The sequence below is a fragment of the Elephantulus edwardii genome, unplaced genomic scaffold (assembly GCF_000299155.1).
Source record: "Elephantulus edwardii isolate Elephantulus edwardi_28Jun2011 unplaced genomic scaffold, EleEdw1.0 scaffold00031, whole genome shotgun sequence".
NCBI lineage: Eukaryota > Metazoa > Chordata > Mammalia > Macroscelidea > Macroscelididae > Elephantulus > Elephantulus edwardii.
The window spans coordinates 19,878,979-19,900,375 of NW_006399781.1; the positions used below are offsets into that span (position 1 = coordinate 19,878,979).

The 21,397-nt window shown below is 37.0% G+C and overlaps 1 protein-coding gene across 1 annotated transcript in view; it reads right to left on the reverse strand.

The window, feature by feature from the left end:
• TNKS (tankyrase, TRF1-interacting ankyrin-related ADP-ribose polymerase) overlaps positions 1-21,397 on the reverse strand; it is a 186,425-nt gene that overhangs the window by 146,174 nt on the left and 18,854 nt on the right. The window contains exon 2 of the mRNA XM_006884137.1: positions 19,913-20,137. Within this exon, the coding sequence (XP_006884199.1) occupies positions 19,913-20,137 (225 nt within the window). The remainder of the gene's footprint in view (positions 1-19,912; positions 20,138-21,397) is intronic.

The following is a 21,397-nucleotide window of genomic DNA, read 5'->3' on the forward strand; positions in this document are numbered from 1 at the left end:
ACCAAGAGTGTTGACTGTGGAGACAAGCAAACTAAAGCTGTTAACAATCTCAATCTCTTCTCCACCTATCATGATGCTCCCAATCAACCCAGTGGTGAGAATCTTTGTTTTTGTGACGCTGAGCTTCAATTCATATTGAAGGCTGCAGGCAATGACTTCCTGCAGCAAGCACTTCAAGTCCTCCTCAGTTTCAGCAAGCAGGGTTATATCATCTGTATTAACACAGTTTGTTGATAAGTCTTCTTCAAATCCTGATGCCATACTCTTCCTCATTGAGCCCAGTCTCCCAAATGATCTATCTGGTGTCCATAAAGATTACAAAGGTATGGAGATAGGACATATCCCAGAATACACTGAGTGTGTATGTATGAACTGGGGGAGGAGGAAGGAAGAGGGATGGAGTAAAATGTGCAACAGTGAATGAATGAAAATCTAAATTCTTTGAAATGTTCGTTAAAATCACAATTAAAATAAAAATTTCTTTTAAAAAGAAAGCTGTGGGGGCTCTGGGAAGGTGGGTAGTGTTCAAATTGGTAGAAGGATTATGTAGGAAGCATGGCAGCATGTCTGGCCTCATGAAAATCAGCTTTGTGGAGTGGATATTGTGAATGGTGACTGTCCTTTTTTGTGGAGTTTAGTAGAGATCAAACGTAGCCACTCAAACATCATCTGCACTCTTTTTACACTATCCAGCAGGTTTTCAATGCCTAATTTTCAGAAATAGATTGGAAGGCCTTTCTCACTGCCTTAGCATAAAAGTTCCACTGAAACCTGTTGACATGGGTGACCCTGCTGGTATTAGAAACAGTAATGGTATTGTTTTCAGCACCACAGCAATATGCAAATCACCATAGTACAACAAACTGACAGGAATGTGTTACATTCAGGCAAAATTTTATTATCTTGGCTAATTATCTAATTACTGCAAAATTCATTTTATTAATGAGAAAAAAAAGAGGTAAGTGATCTAGTAACCGTACGATAAACAAGACTACTGTTTCTGCACGGCCACTACTATGGACCACTGGACACAGCAGAAAAGAAATGAGAGCCCTAGGAAAATTGTTGGTCTTAGAATTCACAGGAGGAGGTCTGGGGAGTGTGGTTGCATTTGCGGCCCCATGGAACTTGGGGACTGTAGATGGAACATGGAACTGTAGATGGGAGCTGTGTCTTCTTGTGAATTTAGCGGCATTCAGAAGCAGTTGCCCTCAGGCCTCTGGCACAAACATATACTGATAGCAACAAAATGTAAATTATGGCCACTGACAGCCTGTCCATTAAGTTCTTACCAAGTACCTATTTTGTCACACTACAAATAGGATCCATTAGAACACTTTACTGTTGCTTCAAAGTTTCACTTCACTTTGCTGAAGTTCTACTTGTTTTAGATAGAGTAGCTGAATGCTTAGCTGCCAATTAAAAAGCAGGAACAGCAAACACATCAAGGTGCTGCAAGAACCTGCCTCCACAGTGTTCCAGTTGTAGGGCAGGGCAATTCTACTTCAACCAACAGGGTTACTATGAGCTGAAGTTTGTGGATCAACCTTATGCACAAAAAGTGGTGAATGGTTAACGCCATCAGCCACCAACTTATAGGATCAGTGGTATGAACCTACCAGAGAGTCCATGGGAGAAAAGATCTAGCAATCTGCTTCTATAGTTGACAGAAGCAGTTTGGTGGTTTTGTTTTTGCTTTATAACAATTTTATGGAATAGGTATGAAATCAATGTCACAAATAAGAAACTTAAGCTCAAATCAAATGATAATTGCAAGATTACACTATCCAAGCAGTAACACTGGAATTCAGAACTCATTTTAAAGCCCACTTTCTGCCTAACTATTCCACATAGGTTCAAGTCAAGACTGCTTCAGTACAACAATTCAACCTTTATTCCCTTTAAGTGATTTCTGAACAGTTACTAGTTTGTCCCATATCCTACTACATTCATCCTACTACTCCTACAATCGACGTTCTCTTCCCAATCGCATCAAACAGTACTCCCATGCTTTCTGTGTAAAAGTTTAAGATTAGACTGAGTAATATACAGAATAGCTAAGGACCTATTTTAAAGGGCCCACTAGAACATTTCCTCTTCCTTGCACATTCATTCAAAAGACCAACACTCAAAATTATGTTCCTTAGCTGGCAAAACAGAATAGTGTCCTCTTTTCACTACCTATGATTATATGTTTCATATAAAGTTTAGAAATTTTCAAATTTGACACAAAAATATGTATACATTGGATTTTAGTAAATCTTACTCATGATGATAAATTCTCCTTCATATCCAAAAGCAGGTATGAAACAATAATAAGGTTTACATTCCTAATACTGGATTTTGCTAAAGACATTTTGTTAGAGGTGAAAGTCTAACCTCTATTGTGTTTTTAAAAAGAGAATTTGCAGATTAAAATAACTCAGAATACACTTTCAAACTTTCTAGTTTGTCATTGCTGTTAGGTGCTGTCGAGTAAAGTGCAACTCTTCGCAATCTTATGAACACCAAATCTGAACCATGCCCTAGCCTGTGTCATACCATTTTTTCCATACTTGAGCCCTGCTGCAGTCACTGCTATCAATCCATCTCACTGAGTGTCTTCTCTCTTAACCAACCCTCCATCTTTCCAAGGAACAGCCTCCCCTAACAATACGCTCAATGTATGTGAGACAAAAAGACATGTTTGGCTCCAAGGAGCACTATGGCTACACTTTCTCTAAGCCATTATTGGTTTTTCTTTTGTTAACCCATGGGATATTCCGTTCTCTTTTCCAACACCAGAGCTCAAATGCATCAGTAATTCTTCTGTCTCCTTATTCACTGTTCAGCTCTCAAAGGCATGGTCAAGTGATGGAAAAGACCATGGCCTGAATCAGGTACACTTTGGTCTTTACTGTTCCTCAGTAATCTGGAGAGGTCCCTTACAACAGACTTTGGAATTCAGTATGTCTCCTAATCTCAGGATTGTTAGTACCAAGGGATAGTGAATCAAAGTAAGATGAATCATTGATAATTTCAACCTTTGTCTATCAATGATGTTGCCTATTTGTCTAGTAATGAGTATCTGAGTTTTCTTGATGTTGAGATATAATCCATAAAAAGCTGTTACCTTTGATCTTCTGCACCAAGTGCTGCAAGATCTCCTCACTTTCAGCAAGCCAGGTTTTGTCATCTGCATAATACAGGTTGTGGATGAGTCTTCCTTCAATCCTGATGCCACAGTCTTCTTCACAGAGTTCAGGTTCTTGAATGATTTGTTCAGCATATAGACTGAACAGGTATGGAGGAAGGATACAACCTTAATGCATATCATTCCTAATTTTAAATCATGCAGTATTCCCTTGCTTTCTTCGTACAATAGCTTCTTGGCCTTGGTAGGTGCAGATTTCATATGAGCATAATTAAGTGTTTTTCATAATGTTTGCCATAATTTGTTATGATCCACAAGTCAACGTCTTTGCATAGAGACTGAACCTGGATATCCACTGCACATGCCAGGCTGCACTTCCTCCAAGATAGACTGACTTCCTTTAGTTCTTTTGATAGTTCACAGCATATTCAATATTCTTCTTCAATACCACAATTCAAAAGCATTGATTCTTCTGTTAGAATCTTTATGCATTGTCCACTTTCAGCTACATACAGCAAACAGATGAAAATACCATGGCTTGGATGGTTAGTCTTAGTAACAACCTCACTAACATTATTTTCAAGGCAAACTGTTCATGTATACAAATGATCCTCACTTTGCATGATTATGATGCAATCTGAAAGTCTTGCTTATTCAAACTGTAGCTTAAAGCTCATCATTTGTATACATGAGCAGTTTGCCTTGAAAATAATGTTCATATAATCCTAAACAGAAGACACACACATCACAGAAAACCTTTTTTTAAAAATCATCAGGGTTGGTCTAAAAGTAAGTATAAATGTATAAATTCTTTTCACAGACTTAACCTGAGCAATTAGCTCAAGTAGAGTAGGGTTTTGTCTTTCTCTTTTTCCAATTTTAAGTATCATTGACATATTTCCTAAGACCCTTTAGGCTTTTCTGGAAATTCCAGATAAATTCGAAGGTACAAGGATAAAATTCAATATAAAAATGTATTACCATTATCCCAAATGCCTACTAAAGTAGTCCTAAATTGACTACATAAAGACACAAATAGTCTAACCTTCTTGAAAGTGTTATGAACATAAATGGGCATGACATCAAGAAATAGTGTTCAGTGTTGGTGGGGATTATTTCAGAACGGGAAAATTACTATCATTCTTAGCACAGCTTCCTTTTATAAGGATACAAGTGTGAGATTTTTGCCAACTTTTACTTTTTATGAAAATGGTGCATTGAGACTTGTTTAAAAGATCCCAATTCAATTTTTATATAGAAAGCTGATACTAAAAATGCAGAAGGGAGGCATTCTGGCAGGAAAAAGGAGAAGGAATGATAATGAACTAAAACCAAGGGAATAAAATTCTGAAACGTTCCACGAATTTCCAGCAAATTTTTACAATGAGGAAGTATGATGTGGTGTAAATGACTTTTCTGAAGCAGCCCATTTATGGAACAATATATAAATAGATAATGTGACAGACTAAATCAAGAAGCCTAGTAGAAACCTCTTTCTTATGAAGGTGTAGATTTTCATGAGTTTATCCTAAACTAATTAAGGTTTATACATATATTTAATTACAAGAATATTTTCCATAATATAGTTCATAAAATAGTGAAAATCAGAAATAGCCTAAATGGTCACAACAGATGAATGATTAAAAAAAAAAGGTTCTTTCTAGGTATTTCTTGACAATCTTTAAAATAATATTAGGTAAAACTATACACTAACCATAAAATATATGTGTAACATTAAAAATATCAAAAACATGTAAAGTAGGAAAAATGGGAAGGGAAAAGCAAAGCATGTAAGAACATGTAAAAAAACATTACTCACTGAATGATCACTATGAAGTGGAGATCAGATATAGTTCCACTCTTCTTATTTCATACTCATATTTGTACAAATATGATACCAGCTCTCTGTGTTCCAGTCTGTTCACGCTCAATAATCCATTGCCATGGCTACACACAATTCATGGACCATACCTACATTATAGTAGTTTATTAACGCACAAAGCACAACTCAGAATCAAAACCAGTACATAGTTTCCCTTCTTCCATTTAGGACAGGTCACTCAGCTCCTCTTGGCCATACAAGCCTTCAGTTCCTGATGGCAGGCTTCTTCTCTTTGTCCTTCCAAAACAGGCTGAAATAAAAAAAGTTGGAAATAAAAATAAAAACAAAACAAAAAAAAAACCAACCAGGCTCTCTTGGACCTTCCACCTGGCACTCCTGGGCTCCTTAAGAGTAATCTTGAGGTCACTCACTTCTTTCAATGTTATAAGTCCATGTGTCTCTTCTGTAACTTTGCTGCTTCTTCCTCCATCTCTTTCTGTGTCCACTCTCAAAAATCCTTTGTAGGTTTGTCTGCTTATATACACAACTCATTATCAACTCAAACCACAGACTTTGTCAGCAGATGTCACAAAGTGGCTAATTCCTTCTCAGTAGAAACAGACACTTCCTTTATATAAGAAACTATAGACATTTCATTGGTATAGTCACTGTTGTTAAAGTTCCATCCAGTTGAGTAAGACCCATAACAACTCTACAAACAATAGATCTGAACCTTGTCCTATCCAGTGCCATCCTCATCATTTCTGACTGCTGTAGCTCACTTGTGTAATCAGTGTATCAATCCGTCTAATTAAGGGTCTTGCTCTCCTTCACTGGCCCTCCACATTTCCAAGCATTATCCCTCTTTAAGGAAAAGCCTCTCCTGTCAATATACCCAAAGTAAGTTAGACCATCTTTGCCTCCAAGGAGTATTCTGACTGCACCTTCTCCAAGAAATATGTGTTTGTCTTCTTGGTAGTCTGTGAAATATTCTCTTATCCAACACCCCAACTCAAAGGCACTAATCCTTCTGTCATCCTTATTCACGGTGAAGCTCTCAAATGCACAGCAGGTGACTGGGAAAACTATGACTTGAATCAGGCCTACCTTCGTCTTTAGGCTGACATCACTGTTCTTCAGACTTCCCAGTGCTTTATGTCTCCCAGATACAAGGATATAGATTGTGGACCCAAGCAAGATTACATCATGGACATTTTCAATCTCCTCTCCATCTATCATGATGTTATCCATTGACTCAACCCCAGTGGTGAGGATTTTTGTTTTCTTGAGGTTGATATGTAATCCATAATGACAAGTACAATCCACAACTGTCTTCAGCAAGTGGTTAAAGTGTTCCTCACTTTTAGCCAGCAAGATTGTGTCCTCAGCATAATGCTGATTGTTGAGTCTTCTGCAAATCCTGATGTCATATTCTTCTTCACAAAGTCCAGCTTCTCAAATGATGATTGCTCAGCATCCTGAATAGAAATGGAAAGAGGACAGAACAAAGATGCACAACTTACCCAATTTTAAAACATACTACGTTCCCATTCTCTGTTAAGACATCAGTTTCTTGGTCTGGGTATAGGTATAAGCATCATTTAGTGTTCTAGAATTCCCATTCCTCTCAATGTTCGCCATAGTTTATGATCCTCACAGTCAAATGCCTTTGTATAGTCACTACAATACAAATAAACATTCTTCTGGTACTCTCTACTTTTTAGCCAAGATCCATCTGACATCAGCAATGATATCCCCTGGTGCCACAGCCTCTTCTCACTCCAGTCTGAACTTATGGCAGTTCTCTGTCAATGCACTGTTCCAGCTATTTTCAGATGATCTTCAGCAATATTTTGCTTGCATGCGATGTTAATGAGTGTTGTGTCGTGTTATACTGAGTTGGGACCAACTCATAGCTGATTCTCCAGCAGGTTTTTAGAGGTAGTTAATGACATGGGAGGAGACCGTCCATCTTCTCTCATAGAGCAGCTAGAGGATTCGAACCACGTGTCTTGATGTTAATGATATTGCTCCGTAATTTCTACCTTCTGTTGTGTCATCTTTCTTTGGAATGGGAGTAAATATGGTACACATCAATGACAAGGTAGATAACAGTTCAGAATCAGACAAAAAGTATGAAACCAAGTTACTTACTGCTTACTCTGGAAATATCAATCAACCCAGGCAAAACTAACAAATCTGCTGGGGTAGTAAGCCAAGGTAAATATAATGAACTCCTAGGGTTTAGGGGAAATTTTCTCAAACTGTTTTTCCAAAGAATTCAAGTCCATATTAAGAAATTCCTTACACCACAAGTCTCTAGAGTTTGTAAGTAAGCATGTGTATTTAAATGAAATTGTACTTTGTCTCTGAAAGAATGTCATGGATAAACTACACTAATAGGAAAGAATTATTTGCTACAAGGATAAAACTTAAAAACAAAACCCAAGGTCATAGAGTAGTAAACTATAGTAAAGTTTATTAACAAGGTTTCCTATATTAGATCAAGACCTGGGCTTTTCGGTGTACTAGAAAATATCACAAACTACAAAAAGAAATTGGCCTAAGAACAATTTACTACACCCATTAAAATACTGCATTTTTTCACATATTTATGTGTTATTACTTACACACTATGTAGTTAAACATTAGTTTCCAATTCATACTTAGCATTATTTACACAATAGGTGTGTTATGTGTAAAAATGCTAACAACACTACCATAAAGAATATTTTAAAGTTTCACAAGGATTGTCACCCAAAGCTGTTGTCAAAACACTAAATAATTATTAATGCTATGAAGTAGTGTCTCTCTAAGTCTTTTCTTCCTTGCAAAATATTATTTCTAAATCTCAGTACTTTTGGTGTTACTAACACATGTCAAAAAGGCTATTTTATTAATCATTTATTAATGAAAATGTTTAACTACTGTATCATTTTTATATAATTTATATGTAAATCAAACGAGGAGCAGGGAAAAAATACTTTGAAAGAAGTTAATGGTACTTCTTAACTATATTTTCTTTTCTCTTTTGTTTTACTCACCAGTATATAAATCACATGGCTAGCAGAGTGCCTGGTACAAAATACACAAAATAAACTCTTAGCCAAAGATAAATAAATGTCTGGAAATAAGTAGTAACACAACTTTAAAATGGTATGTAATCCTTGATAGGAAAAAAAAATATTCTGTATGTTATCATAACAAGAAATACTCAATGAATTAATGAAAAAAATAAAACCCCAAAACTCAATGGTCAGAATTTGTCTTCTGCCTTGAATGTCTGCCCTTAGACTACAGGACACCTTAAGACACACAAATCAGGCAGGTCACAGCTGTCCAAACCTGCTATTACCATACAGTTCACAGTCACTCTGTTCATGCATTTATTCAGTGTGTATTACTGAATATTTACCATGATACATATGAAGCCAGGGACTTTCTTAAGACTCACATCATAAATCATCTTATTATGATTGGGGTGTAGATCTTTTTAAAATATTAAAAATAGTAGTAATGGTTTCTTAGTGTATAAAATGGCTAAAACAGTACCTCATCAGATCATTATTAGAACTGAATGAGTTTCTCACACACTAAACAGTGACTACTGGCAGACGGTAAGCAATACACACGTCACATTAAGATTTAAATAATGCAAGTGGCTAATAATTTTAAAAAGAATAATGGCCAACATCTAGTTAAAAGACCAGTATGTTATAGATATTCAATTAATATTCAGCATAAAGCAGAGCTATAGAGATTCAGGGAAAATCTCCAAAGAGTATGCTATTGATTTGTTTTTTTTAAAGTGAGTAGATTGCTTCAGTGAAGAAAATGGTAAGATGTCCTTCAAGTAAAAGTAGAATTTTGAAGTTTTCTGGGGGCTTAGCACATTTAGAATAATCAGAGGTTTAATTCAGTTAGTTTTTATAGAGATTGTGTATCACAATAAGGTTTATTCTAAAATCTTTAATGTTCATTAAAGATCTGAAATCAAACTTGCTTTCCAATCTGAAAGCAAGATGCTCTACAATACCAATTTAAATAATAAATAATAAAATACTAAATACATTGGAGCATTTAGTATTTTATTCTCCAACTGATTTGGACTCCCTTCTGGTATAATGAAATATATTTTTATTCCTGCTAGCATTTATTCCATTCTCGCTACTCAAAATTACAAAATCTTATCTCAATTTTCACCTTCTTCATGAAACCATCTTGGTTCCCTCAAAAATGTTCTTTCATTTCTCAAAAGCTTAAGAGAATTTAAATAAGGCATTATTTTTACCAAGCAGTACAATTCTGCTGTATCCTCCTGTGCTGGTGGCACACAATGATTAAGTGTTCTACTGCTAACTAAAAGACTGGTGGTTTAAACTTAGTCATCCATAGGAGAAAAACTAGAAAATCTGCTTCTGTAAAGATGTTGTTGTTGTTATGTTCAATAGAGTCGCTCGTGACTCACAGCAACCCTATGTACAAGAGCCCTAAACCCTGCTCTATTCTGTGCCAACTTTATTTTCTCTGACACAACTACTCCCATTACCCTAATCACTAAATTGATCCATCTCATCGAAGGTCTTCCTCTCTTGTGCTGTCCCTCCACCACCCCAAACATGGTGTCCCTCTCCAAGGATTAGTCCCTCCTTGCAACATGCTGAAAGTATGTCAGATGAAGTTTCAGAATCCTTGCCTGCAAGGAGCAGCCTGATTTTACCCTCTCCAGGACGATCCTGTTTGTTCTCGTGGCAGTCCATGGTATTTGCAATACTCTTCTCCAGCACAACTGCTCAAAGGCATCAAATCTCTATCGCTAGTCATTGTCCAGCTGACTTTCCCAATGCAATTCGTATCTTGATTTCCTGGCTGCTGGTACCAAAAGTGTTGATTGTGGAGACAGGCAAACTAAAACTGTTAACAATCTCAATTTCTTCACCATCCATAATGATGCTGCCAATCGGTAAAGTGGTGAGAATCTTCGTTACTTGATGTTGAGCTTCAATCCACATTGAAGGCTGCAGTCCTTGATCTTCTGCAGCAAGTGCTTCAGGTCCTTCTCAGTTTCAGCAAGCAGGGTTGTGTCATTTGCATAATGCAGGACGTTGATTAATCTTCCTCCAATCCCGAAGCCACATTCCTCCTCGTACAGCCCAGTGTCCCGGATGATCTGTTCTGCATATAGATTAAAAACGTATAGAGACAGAATACATCCCTGGCAGATACCCTTCCCAATTTTAACCAGGCAGTGTCTCCTTTCTCTGTTCTGATGACTGCCTCTTTGGTTCAAGTGTATGTTTTGCATAAATACAATCAAATGTTCTGTGATTCCCATTCTTCTCAGAGTCAGTCACAGCTTGTTGTGATCCACACAATCAAAAGCCTTTGCATAGTCGATGAAGCACAGACAGACATTCCTCTGGTACTCTCTGCTTTCTGCCAAGATCCATCTAACATTAGCTATAATATCCCTACTACCACAGCTCCTTCTAAACCCAGCCTGCATATTTGGTAGTTCTCTGTTGATGTGTTGCTACAGTTGCTTTTGGATAATTTTCAGAAGAATCTTGCTTGCATGTGATATTAATGATACTGTTTAATAATTTCAACATTCTGTCGAGTCACCTTTCTTTGGAATGGGAACAAATATCACTCCCTTCCAGTCAGTTGGCCAGCTGGCTGTCCTCCAGATTTCTTGGCACAACTTAGTGAGCATATCAGGGCAGCGCCTGTTTGTTGAAATATGTCAACTGGTATACCATCAGCTCCTGGAGCTTTTTTTTTTTTTGCCAATTCTATCAGAGCAACTTCTTCCTTCACCACTACACGTTGTTTCATGAAATTCTTCTGTGTCAGCCAATTCCTTCTGGTATAGTTACTCTGTATACTCCTTCCATCTTCTTTTAAGGCTTCTTGGATCATTTAACATTCTGCCTAAAGCATCCTTAAGTACTGCCACTCGTGGCTTGAATTTGTTTTTAAATTCCTTCAGCTTAAGAAATGCTGAACAAGTTCAGCCCTCTAGATTTTCTGACTCCAGCTCTTTTGCACATTTCTTTATGATACCTTGTTTTGTCTTCTCAAGCTGCCCTTTGAAATGTTCTGTTAAGCTCTTTAAAAGATATGTCCCATGGAGTAGCAATGAATTAAAACTGCCTCAATTGATATCAAGAACATCAGCAACCTCCTGTGGAGTCATAGTTGATCATGTACTAAAATCATTCATTCTCTTTTACCTTATTTAAGAGAAACTAATTGTATTAGGATATACTGAGGTTCGGTAGACAAATCACAGGTGCTTCCAATTCTGCTAATCCATCTCCAAGTGCCAGTGACGAGTCAATGAATAAGGATTTCTGTGAGCATAGTTAGCATGTTGTACTACTAAACAAAAAGTAGAGCATGTCAAATTCTAACCCAGCAATGACTCTGTGAGGCAAAGATGGACAGTCTCTTCCCATTAAGAGATAAATCTCAGGAAATCCAATGGAGGATCACTATACATCAGAATCAACTTAAAATGTCAGTGCATCTCCGAGTAAACATGTGACCTACTTCTGAAAATTGGGCTCTTAGAAGGAAGTCTTTTAGAAATTCCATATGACCCAGATATTCTATTGCTTGGAAAATACCCCAAGAAAATGAGAACAGAGGCTCTAATGAACACAAATGTTCATAGCAGTATTATTATCTAACTGTATTGTGTATTGTGTATCTAACTGTAGCAGTATTGTGTATCCAACTGTACACAAATGTTCACAGCAGTATTATTCACCATAGCAAGAACATGGAAACAGCCCAAATGTCCAATCAAAATTGAATGGATTGAGAAATTATGGTACATTCACAGAATGGAATGTTACACAGCACGCAGGAGCAATGATTTTGTAAATTACTACTTAACTTGGGAGGGACTAGAGAGCATTATACTGAGTGAACTCAGTCCCATAAGGACAAATACGGTATAAAACCATTATTGTTGTAGAATGAGTTTGAGGATTAGGAGCAGGGATGGGGAAGAAGGTTAAAGGAAAGGGGTGAAGATGGGGTGGCGGCGTGGGTGAAGGAAATGGGAAAGATCTGGTGTGAAAAACAATGTAATGGAACTTTATAAATAAATCAGTATAAATTTAAAAATGAATTAAAAAATGAGAAAGATCTTAAGACTAGAAAAGAATATCCACACAATTGTTGTAAAATCAAATAAAACAAAGTGGGGTTTCCAATACATAAAAATAATAATTATAAAAGCTGACTGCCACATCTCTCTCCCAAAGTCAGGGTGGTAGGTTTGAAACACTGAACTTTAGTTAGCGAATGTTTAACCAGTGTTACCACAAGGTGACCTCCATCATCAGGGCAACCTCCATCAGGTCTCTAAGACTGTAAGTCCTTATAAGAAAACACTGTCCATCTTTCTCCTGCAGATTAACTGGTAGATCTGAACCACTAACCTTTCAGCCTGATACAATATGCCACCACGATTCCATGCACATCTACTGGGACAGCCAAAACAAAAAATGGCATATACCAAATGCTGGAGACCGAGATACAGAAAAACTGAGTCTTTAGCACATTGCTAGAGATAGTTTGGCAAATTCCTTTATTTAAAAGAAAAATCTCAAAACAAATCTAAACATGCACTTACCATATGACCTAGGGCATTCATCCCAAAGAAATGAAAACATCTAAACAAATAAAAACTCATAACAAATGTTCACAGAAGACACTGGGCTTTGATATTTTATTATATTTGCATAAGATACAATTATTAACAAAAACAAAGTATGCATGAGATCTTTCTATTCTATTGCTTTATATCTTAAATACACACTTATTTAGAAAAGTTAAAAATATATTAAAATAAACTGGCAAATGATGATTCTACAAATACAGTAAAACAATTTCTTAAAGTTTGCAATTTTAGTTTTATCAGTTCCTTATATAAAAATTCATAGATCCAACCATGAGAAAAAATATATTAACTTGACTTAATAAATAATTTTCATTAATATTTCACAGGTATTTACTAAACACCTGATGACTTCTTACACTATATAAGTTTATAAATACAACAGGTGTTACATAATAGAATGTCAACTTACTAAAAGAGCCCAACATTTAGCCTTACCTCTCTTCCACAAAACACAGATATCTTTATAATATGGTCCACACAACTTTCTTGAACCAATACTTAACACTATTCAACATTTCAATGAAGATGTATATAAGGTGCAGTAAAATGTGATATGAAGTTCAATGCTTTCTAAATCTGATTGTTGTTGTTGTTGTTATGTGCAGTCGAGTAGCTTGCGAAATCACAGCGACCCTATGTACAACAGCCATAAACCCTGCTCTGTCCTGTGCCAGTCTCAGTGCCTCTGACACACCCATCCCGATTACCCCAGTCACTGAATCAATCCACCTCATAGAGGGTCTTCCCCTTCTGCGCCATCCCTCCACCCTCCCAAGCATGATGTCCCTCTCCAAGGACCTCTCCCTCCTTACAACATGTCCAAAGTATGTCAGACGAAGCCTCAGAATCCTTGCCTCCACTCCAAGGAGCAGCCTGGGTTAACCCTCTCTAGGATGAATCTGTTTGTTTTCTTCACAGTCCAGGATACATTCAATACTCTTCTCCAGCACCACAGCTCAAAGGCATCAATTCTCTTTCTATCCTCCCTGGTCATTGTCCAACTCTCTGATGCATAACAAAGATCATAGCCTGTATCAGACGCACCTTAGTCTCCAGAATGACACCATTGCTCTTCAGTACCCTGGAGAGGCCCCTAACAGCAGACTTTCCCATCGCAATATGTTTTTTTATTTCCTGCCTACTGGTACCAAGAGTGTTCACCGTGCAGCCAAGCAGACTAAAGTTGTTAACAATCTCAATCTCTTCACCATCCATCCTGATGCTGCCAATTGGTCAAGTGGTGAGAATCTTTGTCTTCTTGACATTGAGCTTCAATCCATACTGAAGGCTGCAGTCTTTGACCCTCTGCAGCTGGCATTTCAGGTCCTCCTCAGTTTCAGGAAGCAGGGTTGTGTCATCTGAATAACGAAGACTGTTAATAGATTTTCCACCATTCCTGACGCCACACTTCTCCTCATAGAGCCCAGCCTCTTGGATAATCTGTCCTGCACACAGGTTGAAAACGTATGGAGATAGGACACATTCCTAGCGTACACCCTTCCCAATTTTGAACCATGCAGTGTTTCCTTGCTCTGTTCTGACGACTGCCTCTTTGTCCAAGTATAGGTTTCGCATTAGAACGATCAAGTGTTCTGGGATTCCCATTCTTCTCAGAGTCAACCACAGGAGGTTAAGCAAATCCACATGACCCCAGAGTACATATCAGCAATGATATGTTCCTCCGAAATACTTTAACAGGTAAGACATCAGTGTTAGTTTTCAGTGGGGTAAAGAGGAGGTTTTAATCATTTTAAGACATTTGCATAATAAAAGAATTCAAATATTTAATGAAAACAAAATGTAAGATTAATTTTGACTGTAAAAGTTCCTAAGGCAATAAAAAAAGGCAATGAATCCCTAAGGAAGATCTGTTGTTGTTGTTGTTGTTGTTGTTGTTATGTGCCTATGAATCGCTTAGTTTGAATATAAATTTCACTATAGTCTTAACTATAAAAACCTTATTTAATTCTGTCCATATAGAAATATGCCCCAAAAGGACCGTTTTATAACATAACTTTTCTGTAGAGTCTGGTTTTATAGTCTAATGTTTATAAAGGCACATACTTAAGATTTTTATTTAGCTATATAATGAATTTCATTATTTGTTATGATAGGGAATGGATTTTCTAAAACAAAATTCTGGTTTATAACTGTCATTCAGGAAAGAAATGAAATAACTCAGAGAGGAGAGGAGAGGAAACACAGGGCAAGAGAGACAAATTAATCTGGTTGGCCATTTGATGAACAATCTTTTGATTTCTTGACTAGATATTTATAAGTAAAAGTAAAATTAAAACCTTGATAACTTCAATAGTTACTCTATTTATCAGAATACTGTGTACTGGGGTCCAGTAATGAGGATTTTTGTTTTCTTAATGCTGAGATGCAACCCACAGTCTTGGATCTTCTGCAGCCAGTGTTTCAAGTCTTCCTCACTTTTATCAAAGTTGTTATCATCTGCATAATGCAGGCTGTTGCTGAATTCACCGCCAATCCAGATACCACATTCTTCTTCATATAGTCCAACTTCTTGAATGATTTGCTGCATACAGATTGAACAAGTGTGGAGAAAAGATACAACCTTGACACACACTTTCCTTATTTTCAACCATACAATGATCCTTTGTTTTAGGGTTCCATTACTTCAAAGTGAAGACAGCTTTACCTAATATTAAGCTGTGTTTCAAGATGGTCTTTCCTACTCAAAGATGGTGGCTAACAGTATCACTTTGAATCTGTGTGACTCTCCACAGTCCTACTAATGATCTAATCAGGATCACTCATCCCATTCCTGAAATCACAATGCTTCTTTGATGTCTTCCATTCCATTCCAGGCTTCCAAGGTAATTTTTGTCGTCGTTGTTCCTGTATTTATCACGAATTACAAAAATTCTGGTATATTTGTGTTTCACTTCATTGACTAGTTTGAACCCGTCCAGAGGTGCCTTGCAAGAAAGGTAGGGAAATTTGCCTCCAAAAGGTCAGAGACTTTGAATTCTTATACAGCAGTTAATTATAACACAAAATGCAGTGGAGCAATTCTACTGGAAACATATGTAATTGTCATGAGTCAAAAAACAACTAGACAGCAACTGGTTTAATGGTAAAGAATATTTTGGGACTACTTGAATGGCAATACAGGGTAATCTCTATATTTAAAGAAAACTCACTAACAATCTTAATTTCTCTTGGCCAAATAAAAAGAGCATATTTAAAAAAACCTACTGTGATCAAGTTAATGCCAACTCATAGCAACCCTCCATCAGGTTTCTGAGGCTGTAAATCTTTAAAGGAAGAGATTGACCATTTTTCTCCCACAGACCAGCTGATGGATTCAAACCACTAATCTTTCACTTAACAGCTTGATATATTGCATACCACACCACCATGGCTCCTTAGTATATTCACAGGTTCTTGGAATTAAAATGGTCCTCCATGGTGGGTTGGAAGCAATAATTCACTTACTACACATTGCATTATCACTTCTTATAATCTTAGTTTTAAAAGTACAAGTCTAACACATTACATTTATACAGAACCTTAACTGCATGGTTCAAAATTGGGAAGGGCATATGCTAGGGATGTGTCCTGTCTCCATACCTTTTCAACCTGTATGGAGAAAAGATCATCTGGGAGGCTGGGCTCTATGAGGAGAAATGCGGCATCAGGATTGGTGGAAGATCTATTAACAGTCTGCGTTATGCAGATGATACAACCCTGCTTGCTGAAATTGAGGAGGACCTGAAGCGCTTGCTGCAAAGGGTCAAGAACTGCAGCATTCAATATGGATTGAGGCTCAATGTCAAGAAGACAAAGATTCTCATCACGGGACCAATTGGCAGCATCAGGATGGATGGTGAAGAGACTGGGATTGTTCAAAGCTTTAGTCGGCTTGGCTCCACAATCAACACTCTTGGCACCAGGAGCCAGGAAATTAAGACATAATGCCATGGGAAAGTCTGCTGTTGGGACCTCTCTAAAGTACTCAAGAGCAACGGTGCATCTCTGGAGACTAAGTGCGTCTGGTACAGGCCATGGTCTTTACAATCACTTGTTATGCTTCAGAGAGCTGGACAATGACCAGGGAGGACAGAAGGAGAATTGACACTTTTGAGCTTTGGTGTTGGAGAAGAGTGCTGAGGGTGCCATGGACTGCTAAGAAAACAAACAGATTCATCCTGGAGAGGGTTAAACCAGGCTGCTCCTTGGAGGCAAGGATTCTGAGGCTTCGTCTGACATACTTTGGTCATGTTGTAAGGAGAGACCAGTCCTTGGAGAAGGACATTACGCTTGGGAGGGTGGAGGGCAGGCGCAGGAGGGGAAGGCCCTCTGGGAAATGGACTGATTCAATGACTGGGGCAATTGGGATGAGTGTGTCGGAGACAATGAGACTCGCACAGGACAGAGCAGAGTTTAGAGCTGTTGTACATAGGGTCACTATGAGTCACAAGCAACTCGACGGCACATAACAACAACAACAATTTCAGATCACATCATTTGTATAAAACTGCAGCAAATTAAAAATAAACAGAACTGTTCATTATTTCCATTTGCTAAGAGATTAAGACACAGAACTAATTTGCCCCATGTCAAAATGCTAGTTATTAGGAAATCCAATAGTAGCTTCTATGTCCCCTAACTCCTTTTTTAAATTTGTTCGTTGCAGATGACAACAGCCTTCAGTAATTCTAAAGATTTCTAATGCTGATGTTACCACATACATGCCTGATAACTTCTTTGCTCTTTTTGTCAGTCTAAAAGTTAAAGTCATTCAATGGGTTATCTACCACCCAATTTCAAAGAAATGCACTATGTGTATTTAACTATAATGTATATGTACTCCTTATTATCTGCAATTTTGCATTTACAGTAAATTAAAAGTCTACTTACTATTTTGTACACTTACAAAAAACATTTGGTAATAACAAAAACTGAAGTACAACGGCAAGGCAAATAGTAATTAAAATGGCTAAGGTTACGGGTCCACTTGGCTGGATTGTCATTTACACTGGTTTGGCAGCTATGTAATGACAGTTACGCCGATTTTGTGACCTTTTATCGGTCATTCAACATTCTCATCTTCATTTTATATGGACTTGATTTTAGGTCCTAAAAATGTCACCTGTTTGAGGTAGACTGACAGTGTGACTGCCACAATGGTCTCGAGGGTTTGATAGATTGTAAGGGTGGCACAGAATCGGACAGGGTTCAGATCTGTTGTTCATTGGGTTGCTATGAGTCATACTCAACTCAACAGCACTTAACAACAACAACAATGCAAATAAGCAAGGAGAATGTATGTGTGCATTTAAGTAAATATATGTACACACGCATGACACACAGTAACGGTCTTCTTTGTTGTTGTTGTTGTGTACCATACAGCAGGAGTGGCTGGTGACCTTGAACTGTGGATTGCAGCACAGCTTCTTGGCAGAAGGCCACTAGAGCTTCCTATAATGGTCTCCTTTAATGGCATCTTAATTGAGCTGGTACATTACATTTGATTGAACAAAACCAAGTTTTATTCAGTTGCTTGATCACAAACTAATGAATGGCTCATTTACTTTCTAAGTCAAAAGAAGAGGAATTAAAAGACTCCATCATTTTATAACTTGGTCTCCTAATAATTTTTTTAAAATACTGGCATAAGTCCTATCATGTACTAAAAAATTAAAAGTTCTGTGCTGATATTGGAAAATGAGAACAGTAGCCATTGTGTATAATATAATTAGTTCAATCAGACAGCCAAACTTGTTTAATTATGGTAGTAAATGATGCTATGTTTAAAAAATTTGCCTCATCTCTCCAAATCAGTCAATTCGCAATTAGCTTAAAGATTTTTTTAAAAAATAACTTCCGATCTGTATTATTTCTTGCACTTACAATAAATAAAGATGAATTAATATATCAGTATGATGTTATACTGGGAATTCTGGTGGTTTAATGTTATGAAGTTGCACTACCAACCCTAACGCACACAGTTTGAATCTATCAGCTGCTCCATGGCAGAAAAGTGGACAAGCTCCTCCCATGCAATGGAAAAGCCTCTGAAAACCTGCAGTAGGAACAGTTATGAGTCAGTTCCAACTAGAGGGCACACAACAACACTATGTAATACAGCAGAAAATTATTGCCAGTCATATTTTCTTAATAAAAAAGGGCAGTTGCCAATTATTAAGCACATACTATATGGATTTTACACAAAAACACATCACACTAAAATGCTTCCTTACAATGTATAATCATTTTAGCAATCCAAGTATGATTACTGTAGCCATATAAATGTCTTTCAGCTTTAATAATTACATCAAGGACCTTGGTCTCTTTGATTCAACAATTATAATGCCACTGAGCCAAGAAAATAAAATTCTTTTTTGAATACCCAATTTTTTAGGTTTTTTAAGGAGTAGTTAGACTCGGGAATTTCAACTAAGATATATGGTGAAGTCTTCCCACTCTTTACACATGAATTCAAGAATTACTGGAAAACACAGGAGAAAATGAAAGCAAGTGACAGGAGTTCTGACTTTACATGCTCTGTTGAGCTTTTCTTATTCCCAAAAAGTTAAACCACCTTTTTGTCAAGAGAATTATAGTTTAATCATTTCCATCTAGCAGTCCTTAGAATGTATTCCACTGTATTTATGACTTCAGGAATATAACAAGTTTTTGCCTGATTCCTCCCCCCCTTTAATAGGCAACTTATTCATTTTTCCCAGAATACTTAGGTGTGCCTTTTCTCATCCATCCAGCATGGAATTTTATAAGCTTTTTCAATGTAGACATGTTTTCATTTTTACTACCAAAATGATGTTCCTTAAATTAATCTTAAGTATCCAAAATCTGTCATCTAATTCAGTAAGAACTTGCACTTTATAATAGTTCTCATTGGTGCTAGGATGGAAAACTTGGAGTATATCAAAGAAATTATACACTAAATTTGACAAAAGTAATCCATCAAAACTTAGTTTCATATTAGTTGGAGTCTGCCTTGCATTTGGAGAATGAATGTTATCAGTTTTGTTCTTAACCAACTTTTCAGATAATCTCTAATTCCCCGGAATGGAAAAAAATTGCTCCAACAAGCAAAAATGCAATAACCCTTCTTCATCTACTTTGAGAACACTGTTTCTGTCAACAGTAACAAAAAAAGACTGTAAACTGTCACTGAAATTGTATACAGTAACAAAAAAAGACTGTAAACTGTCACTGAAATTGTATAACTGTGAAATGATATTAGACACCATCAATCAGTACTTACCAATACATACATCAATTTTCCCTTTAATAGCAGCTTCATGCAGAGGGGTATAGTTCCAGTTATCTCTGGCATTTGGATCGGCTCCTTGACACAGTAACAGACTTACAACCTCAGCATGGCCAAAAGAACAGGCATTATGAAGCGGTATGAGACCTCCATCATCACGAGCGTGGACATTAGCACCCATCTGTAGCAAATGTTCTACAACATCCTTCCTTCCAAAACCTAAAAAAAGAAAAGGGGAAAAACATCTTATGCATTTAGATTATCATTATTTAAATTCCTTTAATAAAAGAAACAACTCATGTAATAATAGAAAAGAAAGTAAAAATAATAATATTACTAATAATGGCTACCATTCAAACTAATTCTCTTACAGAACTAAGGAAACTCTACTTTTCGTCTGGATAGTTTAAAAAAAAAGAAAAGAGAGAGCTTAGAAATCTATATGCTGTGTTGGGAAACTGTTGTAGAACTACAAAAAGAATGACAAAGCTAGCTATACATTTTTTCCTCATGCTTTCTTCATAACTCCAAGTACAAACTTCTCTCAATGTTTTAACAGATAAAAAAGTTATTTAAATACTGTTGACAAATGAGTTTAAAACTAATCACAGCACTAAGTATTACAGTACAGAAATTAGAGAGAAACAGATAACCAGAAATATACAGCAATAATTTGGTTACAGGAGGTTTTGATGAGAAAGAATCAACTTCTTCTGGAGAACTGACTCATCACACTCTACAGGACTTTTCTAAGAAATGTGCCTTTGTTTTTTTTAAAAAAAAAGAAAGAAAGATGATGCCAATGAACCTATCCTAGGAAATGGTGGTCAAATTAAATGGTGACAGTCTATTTGGACTTAGGATGCTAACCAAAGGCTTCTTGGACAGTTCAAACTCACTAGTTGGCTCTGCTTAAGAAAGATGGGCAATTACCATCCATGCAATTCACAACCTCTCGAAAACCAGCTGGAGGGTTAGCTCCTAGCTTGACATTAATGAGTTTTAATGAGAGTAAACTTTGTCTTTTTATCATATATACAGAGTAGAGAGTGAGCAGTATTTTGTTGTATTGACCACCCAATACTATTAATTTCTTTTCTCACTTTCTAGACATCAAGTATTCAAATTCTGCTTCATCACTTAAAAGGTTCTGTAAACCTTATATCATCCCCTAGAATGGTATCATTACCATTAAAAAAAGAATAACTACAGATTTGCCTCCTGCTGCAAGATCTCCAGAGTAGTTGAAATCTAGCCCCTTTCAGATCAAGTGATTCTTCACTAAGAATCACCCGAAATAACTGCCACCCTCTGGGAAGGCACTGACTGTAGGGAGTCACCTGAATTTCAGAATCATCTCAGGAACAGGTTTGAGGCCTTGAACACTAATGAGCGAAGACCAGATGAGTTGTGGGAGGATGTCAAAGGTATCAATCATCCAGGAAGAGTGCAAACGGTCATTACAAAGACAGAAGAGGA